At 35.8% G+C, this 24,437-nt stretch overlaps 1 protein-coding gene across 4 annotated transcripts in view; it reads left to right on the plus strand.

The window, feature by feature from the left end:
- The window catches only part of RANBP17 (RAN binding protein 17), a 361,100-nt gene that overhangs the window by 275,956 nt on the left and 60,707 nt on the right, over window positions 1-24,437 (plus strand). For all 4 annotated transcript variants that reach the window (XM_012756963.3, XM_075996284.1, XM_012756961.3 and 1 more), the window contains 3 exons: window positions 6,897-7,000; window positions 12,757-12,845; window positions 22,277-22,384. In XM_012756963.3, the coding sequence (XP_012612417.2) occupies window positions 6,897-7,000; window positions 12,757-12,845; window positions 22,277-22,384 (301 nt within the window). The remainder of the gene's footprint in view (window positions 1-6,896; window positions 7,001-12,756; window positions 12,846-22,276; window positions 22,385-24,437) is intronic.

Raw genomic sequence — 24,437 nt, forward strand, 5'->3', positions numbered from 1 at the left:
AATGAAAATGTATTATTTTACAATTCTGGGGGTCAGATGTCTAAAATGGGCCTCAGTGAGCTAAAATCAAGGTTTCATCAGGGCTGTGTTCCTTCCTGGAGGCTCTGAGGAAGAATCTGTTCCCTTACCTTGTGCAGCTTCTAGAGATTACCTGCTCTCCTTGACCCATCGCTCCCTTTCTCTGACAGTGTCCTTATGCTGCCATCTTTGTGGTTCTCCCACATCTGCTTTTCTCTGCAACTTTCAGAACTCTTGAATTATATTGGATTCCCCTGAACAACCCAGAATAATTTTTGATTTTAAGGTCAGTTGATTAGCAACCTTAATTCCTCTTTATCATATAACCTAACATATTCACAGGTTCCACAGATTAGAAAGGAATTGGTCATTATTCTGCCTTCCATACTGACCTGTCACTAATGCCAAAGTGTTTCACATAATGCTTGTACAATAAATCCTCAGTAACTGTTGGCTACCATCATTGTAATTACCTTAATTATTTCTATCATTTGTTTCTCCTTGCCCACTTCTCCAACTCCCCAGTAATCCAGCTGCTATTTGCATTCAAATTTGGGGAAATGAGAAGTTTCACTGTTTTGCATATATTTGGAAGAGAAGCATACCCAGATTTTTGTTGTGTGTGTGTGTGTGTGTGTTTGATATTCACATGCTATAAAATTCACCCTTTTAAAGTATACAATTCAATGGTATTTAGTATATTTAGAATGTTCACAAGGTTGTGCAACCATCACCATTATCTAATTCCAGAACATTTTCATCAACCCAAAAAGAAACCCTTTTAGTAATTACTCCTTTAAGTAGTTACTCCTCTTTCCCTCTCCCCCACCCCCTGTAAAATACTAATCTGTTTTCTGTCTCTGTGGATTTCCCTATTCTGGACATTTAATATAAATGGAATCATATACAGCAGCCCCCCACCTTTTCTTGTTGTTGTTCTAATATCATTTTTTTTATTTCAGAATATTATGGGGGTACAAATGCTTAGGTTACATATATTTATTGCCTTTGCACCACCAGAGTCAGCTACAAGCATGCCCATCCCCCAGACAGTGAGCACTGCACACATTAAGTGTGAATATACCCATCCCCTCCTCCCCTCTTCCACCTGCCCAACACCCAATGAATGTTACCTCCATATGTGCTCTTAAGTATTGATCAGTTAGTACCAACTTGATGATAAATATATGTTGCGCTGGTTTATCCATTCTTGTGATACTTCACTTAGGAGAATGGGCTCCAGCTCCATGCAGGATAATACAAGAGGTGTTAGTTCACCATTGTTTTTTGTGGCTGAGTAGAACTCCATGGTCCCCAACCTTTTTGGTATCAGGGACCACATAGAAGACACAGAAGGTCTTTCATAGCATTCTTCACTTTCAGATTGCATATATGTGCTAATTCCACATGTTCTTTCTTCATAAATCGTAAAGCGTTCCTTCAGTGGTGTTTCTGCAGTTTGTCTTTGCTCTCATCACCACATTCAGTATGTCTGGTAGACTTCAGGGATGGGGACCTGAATAGCAGCAGCAGGGAAGGCCTGACATATATAGCCCACGTATCCTCCGTACATGGCAGCAGCATGGAAGGACTTTCCATGGAAGGTCCACAGAAAGCCTTCATAGAAGACAATTTTTCCACAAATGGCGGCCAGGGAGGGATGGTTTCAGGATGATTGAAGCACATTACATTTGTTGTGCAGTCAAACCTCTCTGCTGATGATAACCTGTGTTTGCAGCTGCTCCATGGCACTCGCATCACCACCTCAGCTTCATATCAGATCATCAGGCATTACAGACTCATAAGGAATATGCAGCCTAGATCCCTTGCATGTGCAGTTTACAGTAGAGTTCACACTCCTGTGAGCTGCTGCTGATCTGACTGGAGATAGAGCTTATGCCATGATACAAGTGATGGGGAATGGCTGTAAATACAGATGAAGCTTCACTCACTCACCACTCACCTCTTGCTGTGCGACCCAATTCCTAACAGGACACAGAGTAGTACCAGTCTGCAGCTATGTCTGGGGACCCCAGATATAATATGTGGCCTTTGTGTCTGGCTTCTTTCATTTAGCATAATGCTTCCATGACTCATCCATATTATAGCATGTATCAGTACTTTGTTCTTTTCTATGGCTAAATAATCCATTGTATGGATGTACCACATTTTGTTTATCCATCAGTTCATGAACATTTTTGTTTCTATCTTTTGGCTATTATGAAATAATGCTATGAATATTTGCGCACAAGTTTTTATGTGGACGTATGCTTTCAGTTCTCTTGAGTAAATACCTAGGAGTGAAATTGCTGGGTCAAATGGGAACTCTAACTTTTTTAGTAACTGCCAGAAGGTTTCAACAGTGGATCACCATATTACATTGCCTGTACCATTTTATATTACTACTGCTTGAGGTTTTAAATTGAGGTTTTAAACTAACAAAAAATACATGAAATGTCCTACAAACAAAAAGAGAAAATACTAGAAGAGTTACTACTGTATTTTAATGTGACTTCTGTAAAGATAAAAAATGTTTGGAACTTACAAAATGAATAACTTTCTACTGAATCATATCTCTGGAAACCCAGTAGAGGTGATTAGTTTTGGGTTTTACCTAAAAGCAAAGAATATATCATTTTTATCTATGCATGATTATTTATCATGTTATATTTACTTTTCCTGATGGCAATGAAAATATTAGTCTATAAATTGGCACTTCACCTTCAAATCATATTGGTTTTTGGATCTTTGTCTTGTTAGAAAACAAAATTGTCAGCTTCAATTATTATACACAAAATGATCACATATACATTTAGCATACTAAATATATGACTGCATACTTGGATATGCTGTTGTTAAGAGAGTGAGTTCATGCTTTCTCCTTTCACATCAGAAATAGTAAACATTACCTCTATGGGTAATACAAATGAGGAAAAAAATCTTTAACAGATGTTGAATAAAGTTGTTTGCATGTTGTAAACAAAAATGTCCAGTTCTCCAGCTTTGGTGATACAACATACCATGTTGCAGTAACAGAGGAACAGTGCTAACATAGACATTTCTGTTGTAATAATGTACCAGTGTCTCACATTTACCTACCTAAGCTCAAATGATTACCTAGGAATTTTCCTCACCAGAACCAAGCTGATTGTTCTTCACCCTCTTCTGACTTTATGCATCTCCAAACTCAGCATTCTGTGACACTAACTTTAGTCCCCCTCTGATGCCTTCCACCCCATCGGAGACATAGAAGGAAGAGCAGGAGCTTGGGAGTAAAGCAGACCTACCTGATTGGGGATCCTAGCTTACTGACATTTCCAGCTGGAGGATGTTGGGCAAGCTGCTTAACTCCTTTGAGACTCTCTGCTCACTGTAAAATGAAGGAAATCATACAATTTCATGGGAGTGTTCTGACCATTAATAACTTCCAACAGTGCTTTGAACATACTAAGAACCACCTAAGTGGGTTTTAAGTAAATAAAGTACCAAATTTATTGCCTGCATATAAGTACTCAGGAAATAACTACTATTATTCAGTCACTCCACAAATATTTCTTGAATGCCAGACCCTATTCAAGGCACTAGGGATACAGCCATGATCAAAATAGACCAAATTCCTTCACCAAGGAGCTTACATTATAGTAGAGCAGATAAACAATAAATGAATAAATATATAAATTAATAGTCAGCTCCCATAAGAAAAGTAAATTTGGTTATGGGGTTGGAAAATGATGGGGGAGGGGCACTGTGGGTACCATTTTAGATAGAGTGATCAGAGAAGGTCTTTCTGAGGAAGTGACATTTAAATAGAATTGCTGCTCACATTATGGTCTTTAGTATTTGCTCCTTTACCTTCTCCCTGCACATTTTGGTGGCTTATCTCTTGTGTTCTTTGTTTGCCTCAAAATTTGATTGGGGAAAGAGAAAGTTTTTGTGGTCTGTAGCTCAGAATATTAAGTGAGAAGTCAAAATTTTAAAGTTCTGAATTTGTCTTTGTTCTGAGTAAACATTCTTACCATGGAAAATCTTTATTCCCGAAGGAGGGGTTCTGGGCTGGCAATCTTGCAGTCATACTTAATTTAATTACCATAATCACCTCTCTAAGTCCGTATTAAACTCAAGACAACAAAAACACTAATGGCTGTCATTTATTAAAAGTGCCAGGCACTGAGCAAGAGGGGTTACAGATGTTTTGTCATTTATTTAATCCTCACAGCTAACTTTAAGAAGTAAATATTATGTTCTCTTAATTATACACGGGAACACTAAGGCTTAGATGAGTGAAGTGACTTTACCCAAAACCAGACCCAAATAGCAAAGCCAGGATTCAGGCTTAGATAAACTTATTTATTTCAAAGCATTCAATCTTTCCAGCACCCTTGTCTGCCTACAGTGATAATTATCACTGTTCTCATTAATTATTACACATTTAGAAAATACTTTATCTTAGAAGAATAAGATTACATGGCTTCGCCTGTAATCCTAACACTCTGGGACACTGAGGCAGAAGGATTGCTGTAACTCAGGAGTTCAAGACCAGCCAGCAAGAGTGAGACCCCATCTCTACTAAAAATGGAAAAATTAACCTGGCATCATGGCATGCACCTGTAGTACCAGCTACTCAGGAGTCTGAGGCAGGAGGGTTGCTTGAGCCCAGGAGTTGAGGCTGCAGTGAGCTACAGTGATGCCACTGTACTCTATCCAGAGTGACAGAGTAAGACTCTGTTTCAAAAAAAAAAAAAAAAAGCTACATGGCTTCTTCGCTTATTTTTTTTAATTCACCTTTATTAAGCAACAACTTTTCATTCTGGGTACTAGTACTGTGATAGTACACCACTAATAATTATTGGACGTCTTCCATTTTTCATGTATTACAACACTTAATCTTCACAATAACCCTCAAAGATATGTATTTTTATTCTTATTTTATAGATGAGGAAATTGAGACTCAGAGTGATAAGTAAAATATATAAAGTTAAAAGTATATAGTGGAGTCAGACACTTGGGCCTGTTTACTGCAGAGCCCAACATCATTCTCCTTTACTGAGAAACACAAAGATACATAATCTCAACCTTCCAGAACCTAATCTAAAGATACTGTCAGTGTAGGCTGGTAGAGCTAATATACACATTATACATATAAACATCATAAATTTTTATCTCATTTAATCCCCACAGTAACCCTGATCAAATGGTGTTAGTGGTGGTATAATATAGATGGTATTATTGGTGTTACTAGATATATGCTTGATTATCTGCAATTAAAAGCAGAATGATACTATAGACAGACTGCTATGAGAATCCAAAGGGAGAAGGGAGAATACTTCATTGGGACTTAGAAGAGCTTAGCTCAGATATTAGGAAAGATATTATTTGATCTGGGCCTTGAAAATAAGAATAGCATCTATACAGGTCTAATGTTATCACCAGTTGACAGAGGACGGTCTGTCTAAGAAGAATAAGTTGGTCCCATAACCAGTTGACTAAGCAGGGATTGTAATTTGATCTGCCTTACTGTTCACCCAGGACCTTGACCCTTGTCTAGAATAGCACATCAGGAAGGACTTTTAGCATTAGTTGGTCTTTTAGCATTTCTTTGTGAACAAAGCTAAGTCCCTGATTCTGTTGGACTCTTAAAACAAAGTATGTGAGATTGAAGGGAAGAGATAAATCACAGATCAGATCAGCCACTCCTAAGAGTCAAAGAATCCTGATCTTGCCATGACCTCAGATTCCTTGTCTGTAAAGTGATGTATAGTCCAGTGTTCCTCAAACATTTGCAGGCATCTGAATCACCTGGAGGGCTTGCTAAAACAAAATTGCTGGATCCCACCCCCATAGTTTCTGATTCAGTAGATCTGGGATGGTACCTGGGAATTTGTATCTAAGAAGTTTGAAGGTGATATTGATGCTGCTAAACTTTGAGGACCACTGATCTCCTCTCTGAGAGTTCCTTTCCTCTCTAATGCTCTATTTAGAAACTCCACTAATAGCATACAAATTAGGAGGTCTGAGCCATATAGTTCCACCTTCAACTAAATATGCCACCTTACGCGACACACTTAACCTTTCTCTGCCTATTTCTTCATCAGTAAAGTGGGGTTCATAGCTCCCTCTGACATAGGATGAATGAGAGAATTCAATCTCCCATTAAAAGAACCCCCCTTTTAAAAGAACACTATATAAATTATCAATTGTACATCTCCATATGTGAGGATTCTGCTTTGACAGAATCCTTGAGGAAACTGTAGTCTACCTTTAAAGTGAAAAATTAACAGGAAATGTCTCTTCCGTCTTCTCTATAAAGAAAAAGACACTTAGTTTAAGAAGAAGTATACCATGGAAAAGGTAGTTAAAATCCAAATGACCCATAAAGGACCCCATCCTTTTTTGCAGATAAAAGTTTCTCTCCCATTTAACAAATTAATGTTTTTAAAAGAACATAAATAAAAGAGAATAATAACTTAGAGCTATCTGGGCACCTGAGTCTGTGAGCCCTTTAGGGCCTTGGCACCTAAAGAGAAGGGGAAAAAGATCCTTGTCTCTGAGGCTTTGAATACTTTCCTTAAGGCATTAGGGAAGCTCTGGGGGCCCTAAGAACTAAAAAGCTGAGATGCCTGGGGCATGAGTCTATTAGATCCAATAAAGAGCCAGAAAAAAAATGGCTGGTAAGTAATTTTGCTATTTCATTTGGTGCAAAAGAGAAGGCAAAACACCAGAATATTCAATGAGCCAAAGCACAAAATGTGACACGGATGTAAATGCAGGTTGATCCCTTCTCGGGAACATTTCTAAGTCTGAATGAAGCACTCAGTGCTGAGGCTGATGTACAATAATATGCATTTTAAACTGTGGTGACCTTTTTGTTTCTCTGATAGGCGAAGATGAGGATGAATTTGAGAATTTCATGCTGCCTCTTACAGTTGCTTTTGAAACAGTATTACAAATATTCAACAACAACTTTAAACAAGAAGATGTAAAGGTAGAGTTTTTTTTCCAAACATGAAAAAAGACAATTTTGTTCTTTCTAAAGTATCTAGATCTGGAAAAGGGTTTTGGATATCTGTGTGTGTTCTATGCCTCCTCAGACCTGCTTTCCCAATTACATGTGTCTTTGAGTTATACTTTTCACTTAAGCACTTCTCTAGTTTCTTATACAAATGGACTTTGAGGTTAGCGAATGGTTTAGGACAGTCAGTTCATGATTAGATGGCACAGATTTGTCTCTTGTGGCAGTTACTATCTTTAATTGAACATTTCTCGTGGGTACACCACTTTAAACATCCCTATTCCCTCATCTACCCTGCACTCTGTTTCAACATATCCATATGGAGGAATACACAAACATACACATGCTAAAACACTACATCTCTAAATATATTTTTAAACAAGAATTTATATAAATCAAGACTTTATTAAATGGCTAGGCATATATGTATAAATAGGAACTGGTCTTTGAAGTATTGCATTCTTAAACTGAACAAAGTGATTAGGATAACTGATAGCTAAATAAGGTTTTTATGTGCCTGTGGGAGCCATATTAGGATTGATTTGACAAGTCAGTTCAGCTGTGGCAACAGTCATAATATCTAAGACAACATTATATTTTATTAGTAAAATCCTTAAGTGTAGCAAGCTGTCTGTGACAAAACAGCCCCATATTTTAAGATGGGGGATGGGGACCACAAGCTCTGCTAAATAGAAATAGTATCTCCTAAAATTATAATGTATCAAGGCTATATTAAATAGATTGACATGGATTATTATTTTTAACAGACTAGTAAATATACTCCAGAGAATGTAGGCACCTTTGTTAGTGATGCTTGAGTCATACATTTTATTCTTATTTGAAATATGTTGGAAATATTAACCATCTTTTGCAAGCCTTCTTTTTACCCCAATAAATAAATAAATAAATAAATAAGCAGTAAGAAGACAAATAGAAAAATGGTGGCCTCTGATGATTATTTTTACATAATTGTTCTACTGAAAACTAATTTGCCAAATACTATACCTTTTCATTTAAAGTAGATTTTTAAAAAATGAATATTTATCAGCATGTCATAGTCATAGAATTTTAAAACTAAAAAGGATCTTACAGATTTTCTTTGTGTTTATAGTCTTCCTGAAATTCTTCACTAGAGTTTCCACTCAGGTTAGCTATATCTTTGGATGTCTTCCAAATACTTTTAATGACCAAGAAAATCTTTGTAACTTTAAGGTGACTATTGGTGCCCTTTATCAAAAAGAAGCAGTGAAGTTGAAAAACATCATCTTTATAAAATTACATCTGTTTCATTTGAAGATTTCATTATATTCCAAGCCCGTTTTGATGTAATCCCATCTAGTTTGATAGAAACCATCTTCTTAGAGTCATTTTTAATGGAGTTCCAGTGATGTATCCCTAAACCAGCAAGTTCTTAACGACCCTGGAAAGTGACTGCTTGATTACACTTTAACGGTATTTGCAAATAAAATCACAAGTAATTAAGGGGAAATCTCCAGGCTTTTGAGCAAGTTTGATGCATGATAACTGCCTGATTCAGCTTCATCTAGAGTAATGCTGTGTAGGCAACAGCTACTGAGATCAATAGCAACGTAATGATAGTGGCAGAATTAAGTGAGTAACCTGAGAACTGTGCCTCAGAATGCATGCAGCTGCCACGAACCAAGGCCACACAGTGCACTCGGTGCTTCCGTCCTAAATGTTCATCAAAAGACGCCCTGCAGGAAAATGGAGTTAGATGCTCTTTATTGCTGATCGTGTCTCTTGCCACATTTATCAGGGAAATTGGATTAGCAGTTGGCAGCTGCAGGTAGACAAGATTCTGCAGTGATTAAATATGCAGCTTGGCTGCATTTGTTGTGACAGACCTTTAGTAAATTCTACTGTAAGCACCATCTGTCTAATTTGTATAAAGAAAACTTGGTGCTTTAAGCTACCGATAAAGAACTAAATCTGTTGCTTTATCATAAACAAAACTTTTGCACTAAATGCTTTTAAATGTAATTTATTAGGTTAAGGCTATTTTTCTATCATGATGAATAAATAATACATGCAAAAGTGCTTTCAGGTACTTCATTTTGCAAGTACTAGAGATAAAAACATTTCTGTTTTGTTCTTCAGTAAAGTATTTAGTATTCCAATCCACAGGAGGTGATGCTGTTAAAATATCTCTATGAAAATGCCGCAGGACTGCCAAATTCATTTAATTTGCAACCTTTACCAGGATTTTCTAACTCGCTATTTATAGATATTTTTCAAATGCAGATTTCAAGATAAACTTAAATATTAAGGACCTATGTTGCGAAATTGAAATATAGTTGTAAGGGAAAAAATCCTGCAAAACTCTTAAATTTATAGCTTTGTTTTCTTACTTAGTCCTACTAAAACTGAAGAGAACATTGAATTTTTGTCTTGGGTTTTTCTCTTCAACATAAAGGGGAAAAAGAAAGAAAATACTGTGACAAATCCTGGCTTTACATTTTTATTTGAAAATATGTGTTCCCCCTATAATTGTATCCATGGTAAAATATAGTCCAATATACCCCTGACTCATGCATCATTTTTGATTTGGCCATGACATCATCGGTTTTAAGGAAAATGAATGAAAACTTCTCAGAGGAAGAGGAGTAGTTAAATAGGAACCTGCTATCTTTAGTCCCTTCATAAAAACTCCACAATGTTAAATTATTTAAAATCCTTGATTTTCAGCATGCGCACATTAAAAGTTTTCGCACTAAGTGCCAAATGTTGCAAACAGCACTTTAACAGAATGATTTTGCTTTGATCCCTGTAGCAGTTCCTGAATAATTTATCACAGGTTATTGCCTTAATTCTGGAGAGGGATAGAGCAATAAAGGCAGATGAAAACACTCCAGTTGAAACACCTTGGGGCCTGCTCATTCCTCTGACACGGCTCTTTTGTTGGAACTATTTAGAGGTTATTAAGATGTGTCTTCAGAATTAAGAGTATGCTGTAAGGATGAAGACAGCCATCTTAATTCTAAAGACAAAGCACAATGACCCTTCACCTTCTTTTTCTTTGTTGTTATTATATAGTAGAATTATGAGGATAATATTATAGCTGCCCCCAGTAGTGCCACTACTGTAAAGGGTCTGTCAGACTTTCCATTAGAAACCCTGTTTTGGGGGTCAGGGTGGAAGGAGCCTCGTTTCAGCTGTTTCCTAGCCCATTCATCTCACACTTGGCACACAGACAACTGTTCACCATGCAGCAGACTGAAGCATTCAGCAGTTTCTCCTTAAGCTATCCTAAAAGGAATCCATAGGATTAGATCCCTAGATCTATGCCACTCCCCAAAACAGCCTCACTAAAAATATAGGAGCCTCTTACTCTTCCCGTCAATCTAGAGCCTAGTGTTGACCAACCATAGAAGAAAGGCAACTTTTAAAATAAACCTCTTTGTACTATTTTAAATGAGATAGTAAACTGTGACTCCTCCTCCCCCAAATTTCAGTAAGATCACCTCTCTCAAATTGTTTAGTAGCCTGGTTTGGTTAACAGAGCTGAGTATGTTTTGGCTAATGAGAGAATACTTTCTTAGTGTTGTTTGAGTATCTGTGTAGATCATTACAGTACTCGCTGCTGCTTTGAGATAAAAGGTATTTTTGAGCATAAGAAATCTGTTTCTTATTCACATTAACACTGTATTTTTCTATTCAGTTTAATTTATTTAAAATACACAGTTATTATATGCTTCCTCTGCTCTATAGTAATATTTTATAAAATAATACATTGATATAATTTCATACCCACATTTTACTGCATTAAAAACCATAGATTTGAGTCAATTAGAGCACTTCTATTAACTTGGTATCTTTTAAGGAAGGAAAAAATTGTGATAAATTAAAAATTAACCTTTTTGTATAATGAGAATAATCTAAAATATTTTATTAAAAGCCCTTTGTACTGGGCACAAAAAAGTAAAACTGATGGCTCCTGTTGGCTAATTTAGAATTGAGTGGTGGGTATCTCATGTATATGTGGAAGCTTAAGATTATTTGAAGAGTAGCCTGAAACTTGTAAGTATATGTAATAAAAATAGAATAAAAAGACCATTTTAATAGAAAGACTGCAAAGCCAGGTAATCAGAAAAATTGTTCGGAAAAGGCTTCTCGGAAGATGTATTTTGTCCTGGAGGCTGTGAGGAATGTGGCAGGCTGAGAAAGAGAGGAGCAGGTTCCAGGTGGTGAAAAAGGCTATATAAAAGGCAAAATGTTGTTTTAAAAAAAAACAGCAGATCATATGAGGGAACTACAAGGAGGATAGCCAATTATAGAAAAACAAGGACTGGTGAGATTATGAGAGAAAAAGGAGTAAGTCATTTAAAGAAGCAGAAATAGAAATTCAGAGTTTTCAGATTCAGAAATTCAGATAACCATCATTCTATAAACTGTTAGCATAGAAACTGAATATTCTTATAAGCAGCATCTTATAATAATTTTATTGAGATATATTGAGTCACCTTTTAGGTAGAAAGAGTATGGAGGATGAGAAATTCCATATACTTCTGAGAGTTAAAAGTATTATTTGCTACTTTGAAATATTATTCAGCCATTAAGATGAGGGTCAGAATTCACTGCCTGTTTAATGATAATTTAAACGCCTTCCTAAAGAGATTTTCATTTATTACCAAAGTGTGAGAAAAGAGAAAATCTGGTAAAAAGAAAAGTTCAGAGGCCATTTTCTGGCCAGATATTTCCACTGAAACAGTATCTTCAGAAATTACAGTTGTATAATATATCTCAATTATCTCACCCTTTTGTTTTGCAGTTATGTTTATTTGTGCTCTTTGTTCTGACATTCTAGCATCTGTTCATGGGTTTTCTGTGCTCTTCCTAAGCACCATTCTAAGGACAGCTTAATTAAGAGTCTGGAGTACAAGTCAGATCCCTTTTATTCAAGAATCAAGTGGTTTTTTCCTCTAAAACTTATGGAACACTTGCTATGTATCAGGCTTTTGCTAGGCATTTTCACATAAATTTATTAGACTTATTTCTTACAATGTCTCTGTGAAAGAGGCTTTATTAGTCCTTTTTATAGATGAGAAAACCAAGACTGATAAATTGTCTTGCCTTCTAGTCTTAACGGTAAATAAAGCTGGGATTCAAATTCAAGTCTTATTACATCAAATATAGAACTTTTTTCCTTACATCTTTTCCTTGCTAGGGGAATGCAACTGTCATTCTGGGTGTATCACAGTACCAGTAGGTCACTAGGCCAGTATTATTTTGTCCTAAATTTATTAAGGATATTAATTAGGAATCTTCAAATGCCAGTACCTTTCTAAGATAGACTCTAAATTGTGTAGTGGAACTGATTTCATGCAAGCTGATGTTATTAAGTAATGTTTAATGATGTTATTAAATAATGTCTAGACCATGTACATATCTGTTTTGTGAAATTACCAGTCCTGGTCTCTTTATTTTAATTTGACACTATTCAGAAACAAGGTATGTTAAGAATCTAAATGTTTAGCTAAGCTACTGACATTATAACTAAGCTCAATTTATAAGAAGGCAAGTAGAGCTGGTCAGCAGATTTGATAGTCTATTTGTTTAAAGAGTCTATGGTATTCTATAGAAAGAGATCTGGAGGAGACATTTTAGCTAATGAATCAAAATCAGATATGTGGTCATTATTGCCTGATTATTACTCCATCTGCTCTGTGCTAACGTGAAAATCAATTACTGTGTCTCTTTCCCACTGACAGCGTATGTTGATCGGGCTGGCAAGAGATCTTCGAGGGATTGCCTTTGCACTGAACACAAAGACCAGCTACACCATGCTGTTTGACTGGATGTATCCTTATTACACTGTGACAATACCAGCTCTGTGCACAGAGGGATGCCAGGCCCCTCGCTTTCGTTTAATAGTATGGCACAGTAGGGAAGAGGAAACAAAGCTAAATGAACTAATGTGTAATCAGCTAAAAATTACAGCACAGTGGCAGCAGTGCAGATAACTGAGCATAGCATTTGGAGACCCAGCTCAGAGAGGCTTCTTTTTTGGTGCCATTAAATATTGACAACTTAAAAATCACTTCCCCCAAATGATTGTTTATATTAGGGTTGCAGAGGTAATCTAGCTAACATCTTTACTCAGGATCAATGAATCCTACCATTTGGCATTTTTGAGGAGATTTGAATCTCTACTTCATGTCACTTAGTAGGGCTGAGAAGGTCATTTTATCTCTTTGAGGCCCAACTCATCATGCCACAGTTTTTCATCATCATGAAAATATTAATGGACATGAAAAAAAGGAAATAGTCATGATTTTTTTGTGTGTGTTTTTGGGGTTTTTTTGTTTGTTTTTGTTTTTTTGAGACAGAGTCTTACTCTATTGCCCTAGCTGGTGTGCTGTGGAGTCATCATGACTCACTGCAACCTCAAACTCCTGAGCTCAAGCAATCCTCCTGCCTCAGCCTCCCAGTAGCTGGGACTACAAGTGCATGCCACCACAACCAGCTATATTTTCTGTCTTTTGTAGAGAGAGGGTCTTGCTCTTGCTCAGGCTGGTCTTGAACTCATGATTTCAAGCAGTCCTCCTGCCTCAGCTTCCCAAAGTGTTAGTATTTCAGGCATGAGCCACTGTGTCCAGCCATGATTTGTTATTTGATATAAGATTTGAATTTACCTTTACCAAGGGTTCATACAAGCAGGGGGGAAAAAACAAAAAACCCACAGAAATGCCTCATGATATAAAAGTAAAAAGAACATGGACTTTGGTGTCAGACCAGGCTTAAACTCCCAGCTCTTCATTTACTGTGTTGTATACCTTGGCAAGTCATTTCACCTCTCTAAGTCTTGGTTTTCTCATCAGAAAACAGAGATAATTGGGTATCATGGCTTATTGTGACCATTAAAATGGGTAATACACTTTGTGTAATGTCTGACATATATTCGGTAGTGGTAAATGGTTATTAATATTATTTTAAAAGTATTGCATGAAATCATTCTTTGATCGCAATAGGAAGTAATAATCTATGCAAGTCATGTAAATATTATATAATGGTTTTGTGCCTTTTGTACATGAAACCATCGGAGCACAAAAGAAAACTCTATGGTCTTAAAGCTAATTTACTTTTTACGTTACATTATTTCTCAGTTGCTTTGTTCCAACCCTTCTTATACAAACTTCCTCTAAATTAAATTGCAAAAGAAACTTCTTAAATTCAATCTTCGACTACTGTGCCATAGTTGTGGCCAAAAAACATAATAAACGGGTTCTAGGCATGTTTCGGGGAGAATTCTACGCGTTATAAAAATTTTTAAGCATTAATTTGAGTACTGACTTATATTTTTAGTTCCTATTAAAATCTACTTCATCAGATTTATGTGCCCAAAGAAAGGTTAGAGATAAGATTTTTCCATGTCATTTAAGAATCAGATTCATGCTCTATATCAGCATATAACGTACATATACCGAAATTATAAATTTTAACATGGGAAGTCTTATAATTCTCCTGTGAAAGTTAAATGGGAATTATATATGACGCTTTTATTTCTTTCAACACAAATAGCAGCTCCAAGACTTAAAATTTTTATTTCTTTGAAAAATCAGAAAAATCTACTTTTGGCACTTAAATATTGATGGGGATCTTGAAACCAAGCTACAACTCTATGCTGTCCAGCCATTAACACTTCATGTTTTCCTCTTCAACAATTTTAACCAAGAGTCGAGATCAGAAACCTTCTCCTCAGTGTCAAAGATGAAATATCTTCCATAATTGATACTGTTCAAAATTTAGAAAAGATATTATTAATTTAAGTTTTTAATTGTCTATTTTCCATTTTCTTCTTTTTTGGGGGCACCTATCTGAAATGAAACTTTTGTCCAGCAGATGGCAGAAAATAGCAAATGGAAAATCTTAGGACTTCATGTTTTATTTTGAACTAGAAACCATTGTCTCCTCCATTTGACCATAGATGTTGAAGTTATTAGGGTCAGGGGCAAAGGACAAAGTGTCATTTATGCAGGAAGCTGTGTTAGATTGCCAAATGGGGTGGTTTGGTACTGGCCTTGCTTATAATAATTGAGTTTCAGTAGCAAATCAGCTTCCTTGGGAAAAGGCCAAAGGCTTTTCATAATTGTATTGACAACAAAATGAATATGATAAATGGTGTTCATTCAGTTGAGACAAGATTTATAGTTTTCCTTTGGGCAAGGGATGAAGAGCAAATATTTACAATAATAGTAAAATTTGTTTAAAAGTTATATTATTTGATAATTCAAAAAGCTTTATTAAAATATTTTGAAATACTTTAAGCAGTTTCAGGTGATAAAGTACAGATTGTTTCCAAAATATGCAAGTAATGCAAAAATGAATAAGTATATGATGAAAAAAACATATGGATATGAAAGTCATTTATTCTTCTTGAAATATTGATATGTCAAACCGTCAGGGATGATTCCCACATGACTGCTGGGGAAAGTTTATTTGCCTTTTATCCACATAAATGTGTGTTCTTTAATATGTTATACAATCTTTAGCATGCAGAAGAAACATCCTGTAAGTGCACATGTCATCTGAAAGTCAAAATGCATTTTATTTATGGCTATTATTTGATAAAATGCTATTTTAGTGGTTAGCTATTTAATTCAAAAACATTTCTATAAACACTGACTGCATTAACTGCCACACAAACTGCATTTCTTATCACTGTCCTTCCAAAACTAAATTGCCTGAAACTACACAGCAACCATCTTGATAAATTGTTTTTACAACTGAAGATTTAAAGGAGGATCATTGATATACTTCTTTGCCCCTATGGTGAGAATGCAACATTAAGAAAGCACCTTATCTTTTAGTGCATTTAATCACCTTGTCTAAATTTTCCCAGACCATATTTAAACTGAAGTATGAAAAATCCAGAGGGAAGTTGAAAAAAAAAAAAATAAAGGAATTTGTGCACCATTATTTCCTCATACTCAGTCTTTGAATTGTCATAATCTGATATTTGGGCTTACTGTTTTGGATCAGGAAATCAATGCTGTTTATTAATGTGCATAAACTTGTTATATAAGGACAAGGCAAGACAATGAGATACATAGAAGAGCACAAACTCTGGAATAAGGCAATCTTAGATTCCAGTCATAGTTTCACCACTTAACAACCTGTGGATCTTGGGTAAGTTACTTAATGTCTCAGCATCATAGATTTTTCTTCCATAAAACAAGACTAATAATACCTTTCTTACAGGTGTTATGAGAAATATTGTGATTATGTAAAGCGTCTAGTACAGTGTCTAGCATGCTTCACCACTATTGTTAATTTCTTTCCGTAATATGGAATGAGACAAAGGAATCCCATTTGCTCACTTATTCAACAAATTGGGCTAAAAACTATGCTGGGTTCATGAGAGATATATTAGGTTATTAAGTCTGGAATGTCTGATTTTTTTAAGTACTAAGTTTTACAGTTGATATCTCTGACATTTCACTTTGACAGTTCTTTTTTATTATTGTGAAGGTATTTCCTCATTCTTTCAAACACATTTTGGCTTGTGATTTTCTCTCAAATTTTTTCTTAGAGCAATTTTTGTGAAACCATGGATAAGTCAAAAAAATTCATGTTATTTTTGAATATGAGTTCTGTCGTAGAAGCAATGCAGCACAGACAGCTTGAAATATCAATGAAGTGTTTGGGAAGGATGTGGTTAATGAATGCACAGTACGTTGACAGTTCGAGAAGTTCCATTCTGGTGATGTTAATCTTGAAAATGAGCCATGTGGACCACCTAAGACCAAGGTGGATAGTGATGATCTGAATGAAAGCCGTAGTAGAAGGGAATCCATCTCAACCTACACGTGAATTAGCAGCAAGGTTTGACATTACTATTTCAACAATATTGGACCATTTGAAGCAAAAGGGCAAGATAAAGAAGCTGGATAGATGGGTACTGCATGAATTAAATGAGATTCAGAAGAGAAATCATCTTAAAGCTTGCCTTTCTTTGTTGTCACAATATAAAGCCAAACCATTTCTACACTGCATTGTTATGTGTGATGAAAAATGGATTATTTTCCACAATTGCAAGTGTTCGGCATAATGGTTGGATAAAGATTAAGAGCCAAAACACAGTCCAAAATAGAATATTAATCACAAAAAAAAAGAACGGTGTCTGTCTGGTGGTCCAGCACTGGTATTTTCCACTACAGGTTCATGAAACTGTCAGTCCATTATAGCAGATGCCTACTGCAACCAGTTGGAGGAAATGCTAGCTAGATGAGTATGCTAGCTCTTAAGCAGCAGAGATTGGTCAATAGAGAAAGGCCAATCCTCTTGCAAGACAACTGCTCAACCCTATGTGGCATAAACAATACTGCTCAAACTGTAAAAACTGGACTTGGAAACTCTCTGTCATCCACCATATACACCAGATCTTGCACCAACTGACTACCACTCCTTCCAGGCTTTGGACCACTTCTTGCAAGAAAAACATTCAATTCTCAACAAGCTGTGGAAAATGCCTTTCACAATTTCATCTCCACTGGCTTTCCAGGCTTCACTGCTGGCATAAACAAGCTACTGTTAAGATGGCAAAACTGTGTTGATAGATTAGGCCCATACTTTGATTAATTGTACTGCCTCTTGTTTGAGATATAATAAACTAAACTTTTTTTTTCAGCATATTATGGGAGTACAAATGTTTAGGTTATGTGTGTTGCCTTTCCCTCCCCACCGTCAGAGCTTCAAGCGTGACCATCCCCCAGATGGCACACATCACACTCATTATGTATGTATATACCCATCACATCCCAATAAACTAAACTTTTGATTCAAAATTGGATATTTCATATTTAATGACCTAGTAGATTACTTAGACACAAATCATAACCCAAAGAGAGTCAGCTAGATATCTATATAAGTGACTACAATAAAATATAGACAGCAGTGTGTGCCATAACAAAGATACAAATAGGACAGTGATTGCATTTAGCTGGGGAATCAGGAAAGGCTCTGGAAAGGTGAAGATATTGCTGTAGATCTTCCCACATAATTAGGATTGCACCATACAGAAATAGGAAGAAAGACTGGTTTTCAGTTGGCCTAACCATCAGGTTTACAAAGAGAGTAGTGGAGAAGATGTTTTGTTATAGATAAATTTTTTTTCATGGTTGAAAATGGGGGTTGTCTGGGACTCTTGAAAATCAGGCTAAGGAATCTTCCATAGGTATTATAAAGCAATTGGTAGTTTTGATTAACTAACAATTTCAAGAAGAAAGTGATTAGCAATATCATGTTGGATAAGCTGAAATAGGGAAGAAAGTAAACCTGAAAAATCATTGTTTTTTCAGCAAGCATTTTCTGAGTGTCAGTTCTGTGCCAGGCACAAGAAATGCAACAATGAATAAAATGATTACTCTTTAGAAGCTCACAATGTAGTGGATATACAAATAACTAATAAATAATTAAATACCAATGTATTTTAATGAAGATGCATGCAAAAGGCCATATGAACATGTATGAGGAATTGATTGGTATTTTTGGCAAAATAGGGAATGCTTCCTGGGAGAAGTGAAAGTTGGGCTAAGCTTTGAAAAATGAATTGGCATTTGCCAGACAGAAGAGAGGAAAAGCTTCCAGCAGCAGTCCCTTCATGAACAAAGGTCCAGGTGTTTACATATTCATGGAGTATCTTTAAAATAAGCTCTGAACTGGCAAGCTATGTCTGTTCTGAAACCACATCCACAAATCCTTATCTCCTAACACTTTTATTTTCTTTTTTTGTGAGACAGAGTCTCGATTTGTTGCCCAGGCTAGAGTGAGTGCCGTGGCGTCAGCCTAGCTCACAGCAACCTCAAACTCCTGCGCTCAAGCGATCCTCCTGCCTCAGCCTCCCAAGTAGCTGGAACTATAGGCATGCGCCACCATGCCCGGCTAATTTTTTCTATATATATTAGTTGGCCAATTAATTTCTTTCTATTTATAGTAGAGATGGGGTCTCGCTCTTGCTCAGGCTGGTTTCGAACTCCTGACCTTGAGCAATCTGCCCACCTCGGCCTCCCAGAGTGCTAGGATTACAGGCATGAGCCACTGCACCTGGCCTCTCCTAACACTTTTAACAAAAACTCTCTTTTGTTGCCTTCTGGTAGATTATGATGCTTTCTCTACTGTGAAATCCCAGAGGGAAAGAATTAGTTTTTACTCATTTCTGGTTTCTTGGGGTCCAGCACATAGTAACCACTAATAACTACTGGATTGATGGATGGATGGGTATTATGAAGAAGGGTAACTTCTTCATTTTGCCATCCTATAAGGCAATGTCATATCATTAATGCCTTTGATTTTTCATTTATGTGATATGGACTTTAGCAATGCCTATTGAGCAGATCAGGTGAAAGCAATTAGATCTGTGCCTCTTTTACCAAAGGCCTCCCAGTCTCTTCCTCCTATCCATATATACGTAGTCCTCACAAGGCCACTGGAAAATTAAACTCCTAGATTGGGTTCTCATTCTCACCCTGTAGTTTGAGCTTGGCATTCTCACTCTGAAGCCCTTTTAACCTCCCTGCTTAGTAGACCTCTACTCTGCTTTCCAGTAATCACTCATTTTCTCTGTGGCAGTCACCTCTGTCAGAAGCATATTAGAATTGGCACCACTCTCATTCCACAAAGAAAAGGGAGCATCTCCTCATATCCGCTGGCCTTACCCCATAGTGAATGCAGCATTGTCTGAAAAATATGACAGTCCTAATGCCTTTAAAGTGCCTTGCAAAGGGGCCTATGTGTGCCTCTGTTATTCTTAGGTTCTGAGATTTGGGTCTTTTACATTTTCTGATGGGCCTTACAGGTACTTTACCACTAGTGATCTCTGGGATTGTGCTCAGAAGATCACATGGTGGAAAATTTTCTCATCTGCGCTCTTCCGGCACTCCTCAGAATTTTAGTACTCAAAGCATCCCTATTACATGTCTGCCATCCAGATTTGAACATTAATTCCCCAAGAATAAAAGCCATATCTTTCTTAACTCTGGATCTCCAGTCCCTACTACATGGCACATAGTATCTACCATCTATCAAAAATAACGGCTTTTCTTCCATAGGAAGAAAAAATAGCCAAAATAAAGTTAATAATCAAGTTCACTGCTTTTGTTTTTTTATTTTTTATTTTCATGCAACTGAAACCTCATTCCCACATGTATACTAACTTATCACCCATCCCTGCTTCATTTTCCTTTATAGTGCTTTCTAACATATTATATATTTATTTTCTGTGTTATTAGAATATAAATTCCATGAGGGCAGGAATTTTCTAATGTTTTGTTCACTGGTGTCTCTGGAGAGTCTAAAACAGTGCGTGTTACAAAGTAGGACTTTAGTAAATACGTATTAAGGAAATTGTTTCAATATATACAAATACAGCCTTAACATGGCATCTCTAGTGGGGAAAAAGTGTTGCTTTTGGCATTTTTAGGGACATACTCTTAAAGCTATCAAGGGCTTATTTTCATTGAACATTATGTGAACTATTTCCTAAAGCCTCAAAGTGAAATGTATACTTTAAAAAATTAAATAAGTAGTTCTAATCAAATATGCTATACCTCATTTTTAGGGTGCAAATTTATAGCAACAAATATTTATTGAAATCTACTTTGTGCCAGGCCCGTGCATACAATAAGTACATAGTACCTGCCCTTAAAAAGCTTATAATAGGAGAGATAGACAAGTGCTATACTAGTGCTAACATAAGATTCCATAGCCATACACAGGAAACACTCCTAACCCCACAGGGATGGATGGGGGCAGGTACATTTGATGTCAGAGAAAGCTTCCTGAAATAATTGACACCTATATTGAAATCTGAGAGACAAACAGAAATTAGTAGGAAATTGGTACGGTCTCCGTCCTTTAGAAACTCACTATCTAATGGAGCAGACAGGTAACACAAGCAACCAACTCTAATACACTGTGTTATAAGAAATATGTTCAAGAATGCTTATTGAACATAGTTGAGGAAAAGATTGATGCCTTTTGACAAAACAGAGAAAACATCCCAGGGGAGGTGAAACTTGAGCTAGGTATTGAAAGACAGAAATGTGTTAGAAAAAGCAGTATATAAAGAAATGGAGATGAGAGCTGACATCTGTGAATTTGCAGGGAGTTATAAATGTCTGAATCATAGACAGCATAGAAGTGCTAAGATATGAAGCTGGAGGTAGGCAGGGGCCAGATCTTAAAAGACCTTATATAGCATGCTAAGGAGTTTGAAATTTATTCTCAGAGCAGGGAAGAAAATTATGGTGACCTTTCCTTCTCATTATGGAGGTTTCTACCCATACTACAGAAAAGGAACACCATTAAGTGATTCAGTTCAGCATTTCTATCTGAAACAAAAACACAAGTCCATTGGAAAATACCAAGAGAGACACTTGAGGATTGGGAAAAGAAAAGGAAAGGAAAATGAAGGTGGTGACATAGAATTTGGGGGCCTTATTCCTATATTTTATGTTTCTATTTAGCAAGGAGGAAGCCAGTTGTGAGTTAAAAGGCCAGTGGAGCTTAGTCAGAGTTTTCCAAGTCTTTGGCATAGACTTATCAGAAGCATATACTTCTTAATATTAGTAAGGATTTTTGAGAATTTCTCTTTGTGTGTATATTGGACTGTCTTTTAGTGACACTGACCTTGAGTGAATTAATAGTTACTCAAAGATTTTCTTCAAGCTAACATCCCAGATGTTCCTTGGCACTACAGTGGGACCAAGCAGAGCAAGTTAACAACTTAGAAAGAGAGAATGTAAAATGTTAAAACTGGAAATAGATATGTGGGGTTTATTAGTATTTCCTTCTACTTTTTATGTATGTTTAAATTTTTATAATAAAAATATTTTTTCTAAGTAGTATGGTACCCATGAAACTCTGATAATAATAGCTCAAATATGGTTTTATCCTCATTAACTAAATTTACTTTTCTCTCCTACAATATTAAGCATAATTCTTTAAATGCGTTATTTATATGATACTTTAAAAGTCTATCTTTTGTTTATACAGTATGCCAAGAATAAAGCAGTATAATATACGGGATATGTTACAAATAAGAGCAAATAGCTTGCAGACCAAAAAAATGTAAGTATGGCTGTGAAGGTTAGGGAGAGAAATTTATAAAATTCCTATTGTATAGAATAGACATAGGACAAACCTGAATTCCCTTTATTCTTTTTAAGTGGCACTAATTTTAGGAACAATATTTCTCTTGACCCTTAAATTCTTTAACGGACTTTATAAAAGTTACCCGACATACCTTCCCATTCTGCAGAGGGCAATTGAACGGTGGTATGGAGAGCCAGCATGTACAACTCCCATCTTGAAACTTATGGCAGAACTGATGCAAAATAGGTAAGCAGTATGACAGGGAGTGATTAAACAATCTATTGTTGGCAGAAGGTTCCAAAAGTCAGACTTTCCTTCCTGTGTGTGTGTATTTTCAAAGCTTAGCAAGAGCCCAGAAACCAAAACTTAAGGTGATCAGTGAGAACATTAATATTAGAGACCTAAGATTCAGACTTTTTGGGAAAAAGAAGTATAATATACTTAGTTTTATATGGGAACTATGGGAAGTTGAAAATAAATTGATAGGCTACAGCCACCATTATTTAAAATATTCAAAGGCACAAAAGGGGGAAGGGCAACTATTTTAACTATTTCACTGCTTAGCTGTGATTCTATAAAATTTTAAAGCAGAAAAAAAGTTTAGAGGTCTCTGAGTTGAGATGTTTCATTTGATAGAGAAGGAAACAGTCCCAGAGCAATTCAAGGGCACGTAGTTGTCTGCCTCAGGAGCTCTGAGGATTGTCCCTGCTTGCCCTTCCAAGTTATGCTTCCTCCTCTATGCCAAGATGCATGTATTTGCATGATTTATATACTGAGAATTTTCACTGAAATAGCAACTACAACACTTTTCAGAAATTGCCTAGTTAACCTTATAATTTGCATAGACCAGCAGAGATTCAAATACTCTGGATATAAGTATTAATAAAGATATAGCTAAAAGAAAAAAAAAACTCTACAATAAGCTAATTGTGTTTACCTCTTTAAAATATGCCATGTCTATGGCTCAGCACCAAATTACCTGTCACTTAGCCATCCTGTTTCATCAATTCCTCTTTGTAAACTGCGTGTTTAGAGGGAGGATGTCTAGCTAGGGAAAAGGAGTATGGGTTGGAGCTCTAATTTTATCTCTGGTACTGAGTTTTTCACAGCAATAATTTAGAATTTTTTCTCTAAAACAAGAGGTGGAAAAAGACCTGGCAAATAAAGAAATGTGAGTATTATTTTGAGAGCTGTTAGTTTTTTAAAAATAATTCTCATAGGTACCTTAAATATTTAAAGAAGGATGGCTTTATATTTTATATTAGAAATTTAGTTTGCTTTTTAATTAAATGCTAATTTTTTCAACCAGATAATTGGTATCATATATTATTGATATAACATTTAATGCTAAAGGAAAATAATCATTGCATTGTAAAGGATTTTATGTCTGCCATAGGCAGATAATTCTTATTAGCACAATTGTCCTAAGAACTACCTAGTGAAAATCTGTTACCTGAGAAAATATCTTGTCTATATTTTTATAGAATCTAATGTGAATTATGTGTATGCATTTCTTTTTTTTAATTAGGACTTTTATGCCAACAAATGTTCATAACAACATTTTTATTAATAATAGGTTATAATTATACTTAATACTAGAGCATTTTGAAAAAGCATGGAAAAGCAAAAATTCATTCTACTTTTGGCAAACAGGGCTTTAGCAATGTCTTTGCTTTTTTTTTTTTTTTTTGCTAATCCTTTTAAAAATATACCATTATTTTTTGAAAGTCAGACTGATGTTTAAAAGGCAAATAATATTTAGGATGGCATGTCAGTCTTTTATCCCATCCATATTGTTTTCCCAGCTGGAACCAGGGAAGTAGAATTATTCTCAAAGAACTTCTAAAATTTGTTTCTTTTTACCTAAGCTGTATATAGTGGAAACTGTAATCTGTAATGCAATTTAATGTGTTTGAAATATCCTTGAAACATCAAGTGATTCATTATATGATTCATATATTAATATATGCAGTATTAAAGCTACCTGGATTTCCTATCTGTCACTTTAGAATTTATCTTAAAATGCGTATCAGACACTGTAGGAGATATCAAATGTAAATACATATCTCTGTCCAAGTATTTATATGAACTTACACATAAACACCTGGGGTTTATTATTATTATTATCTATGAACCACTTTGCATAAAAGGAGAAAGGGCAAGAAATCTGTGATATATGATGTCAGGATATTGTTTTAACAGATAAAAAATGAACTCTTTGAATCAGCAAATAAATGAAAATAAGTCGTCTTAATTATCCTGGTATCTTATAATGAGAAAATTAGCATATATATTTTAT

This window comes from Microcebus murinus, chromosome 21 (genome assembly GCF_040939455.1).
Source record: "Microcebus murinus isolate Inina chromosome 21, M.murinus_Inina_mat1.0, whole genome shotgun sequence".
Classification (NCBI taxonomy): Eukaryota; Metazoa; Chordata; class Mammalia; order Primates; family Cheirogaleidae; genus Microcebus; species Microcebus murinus.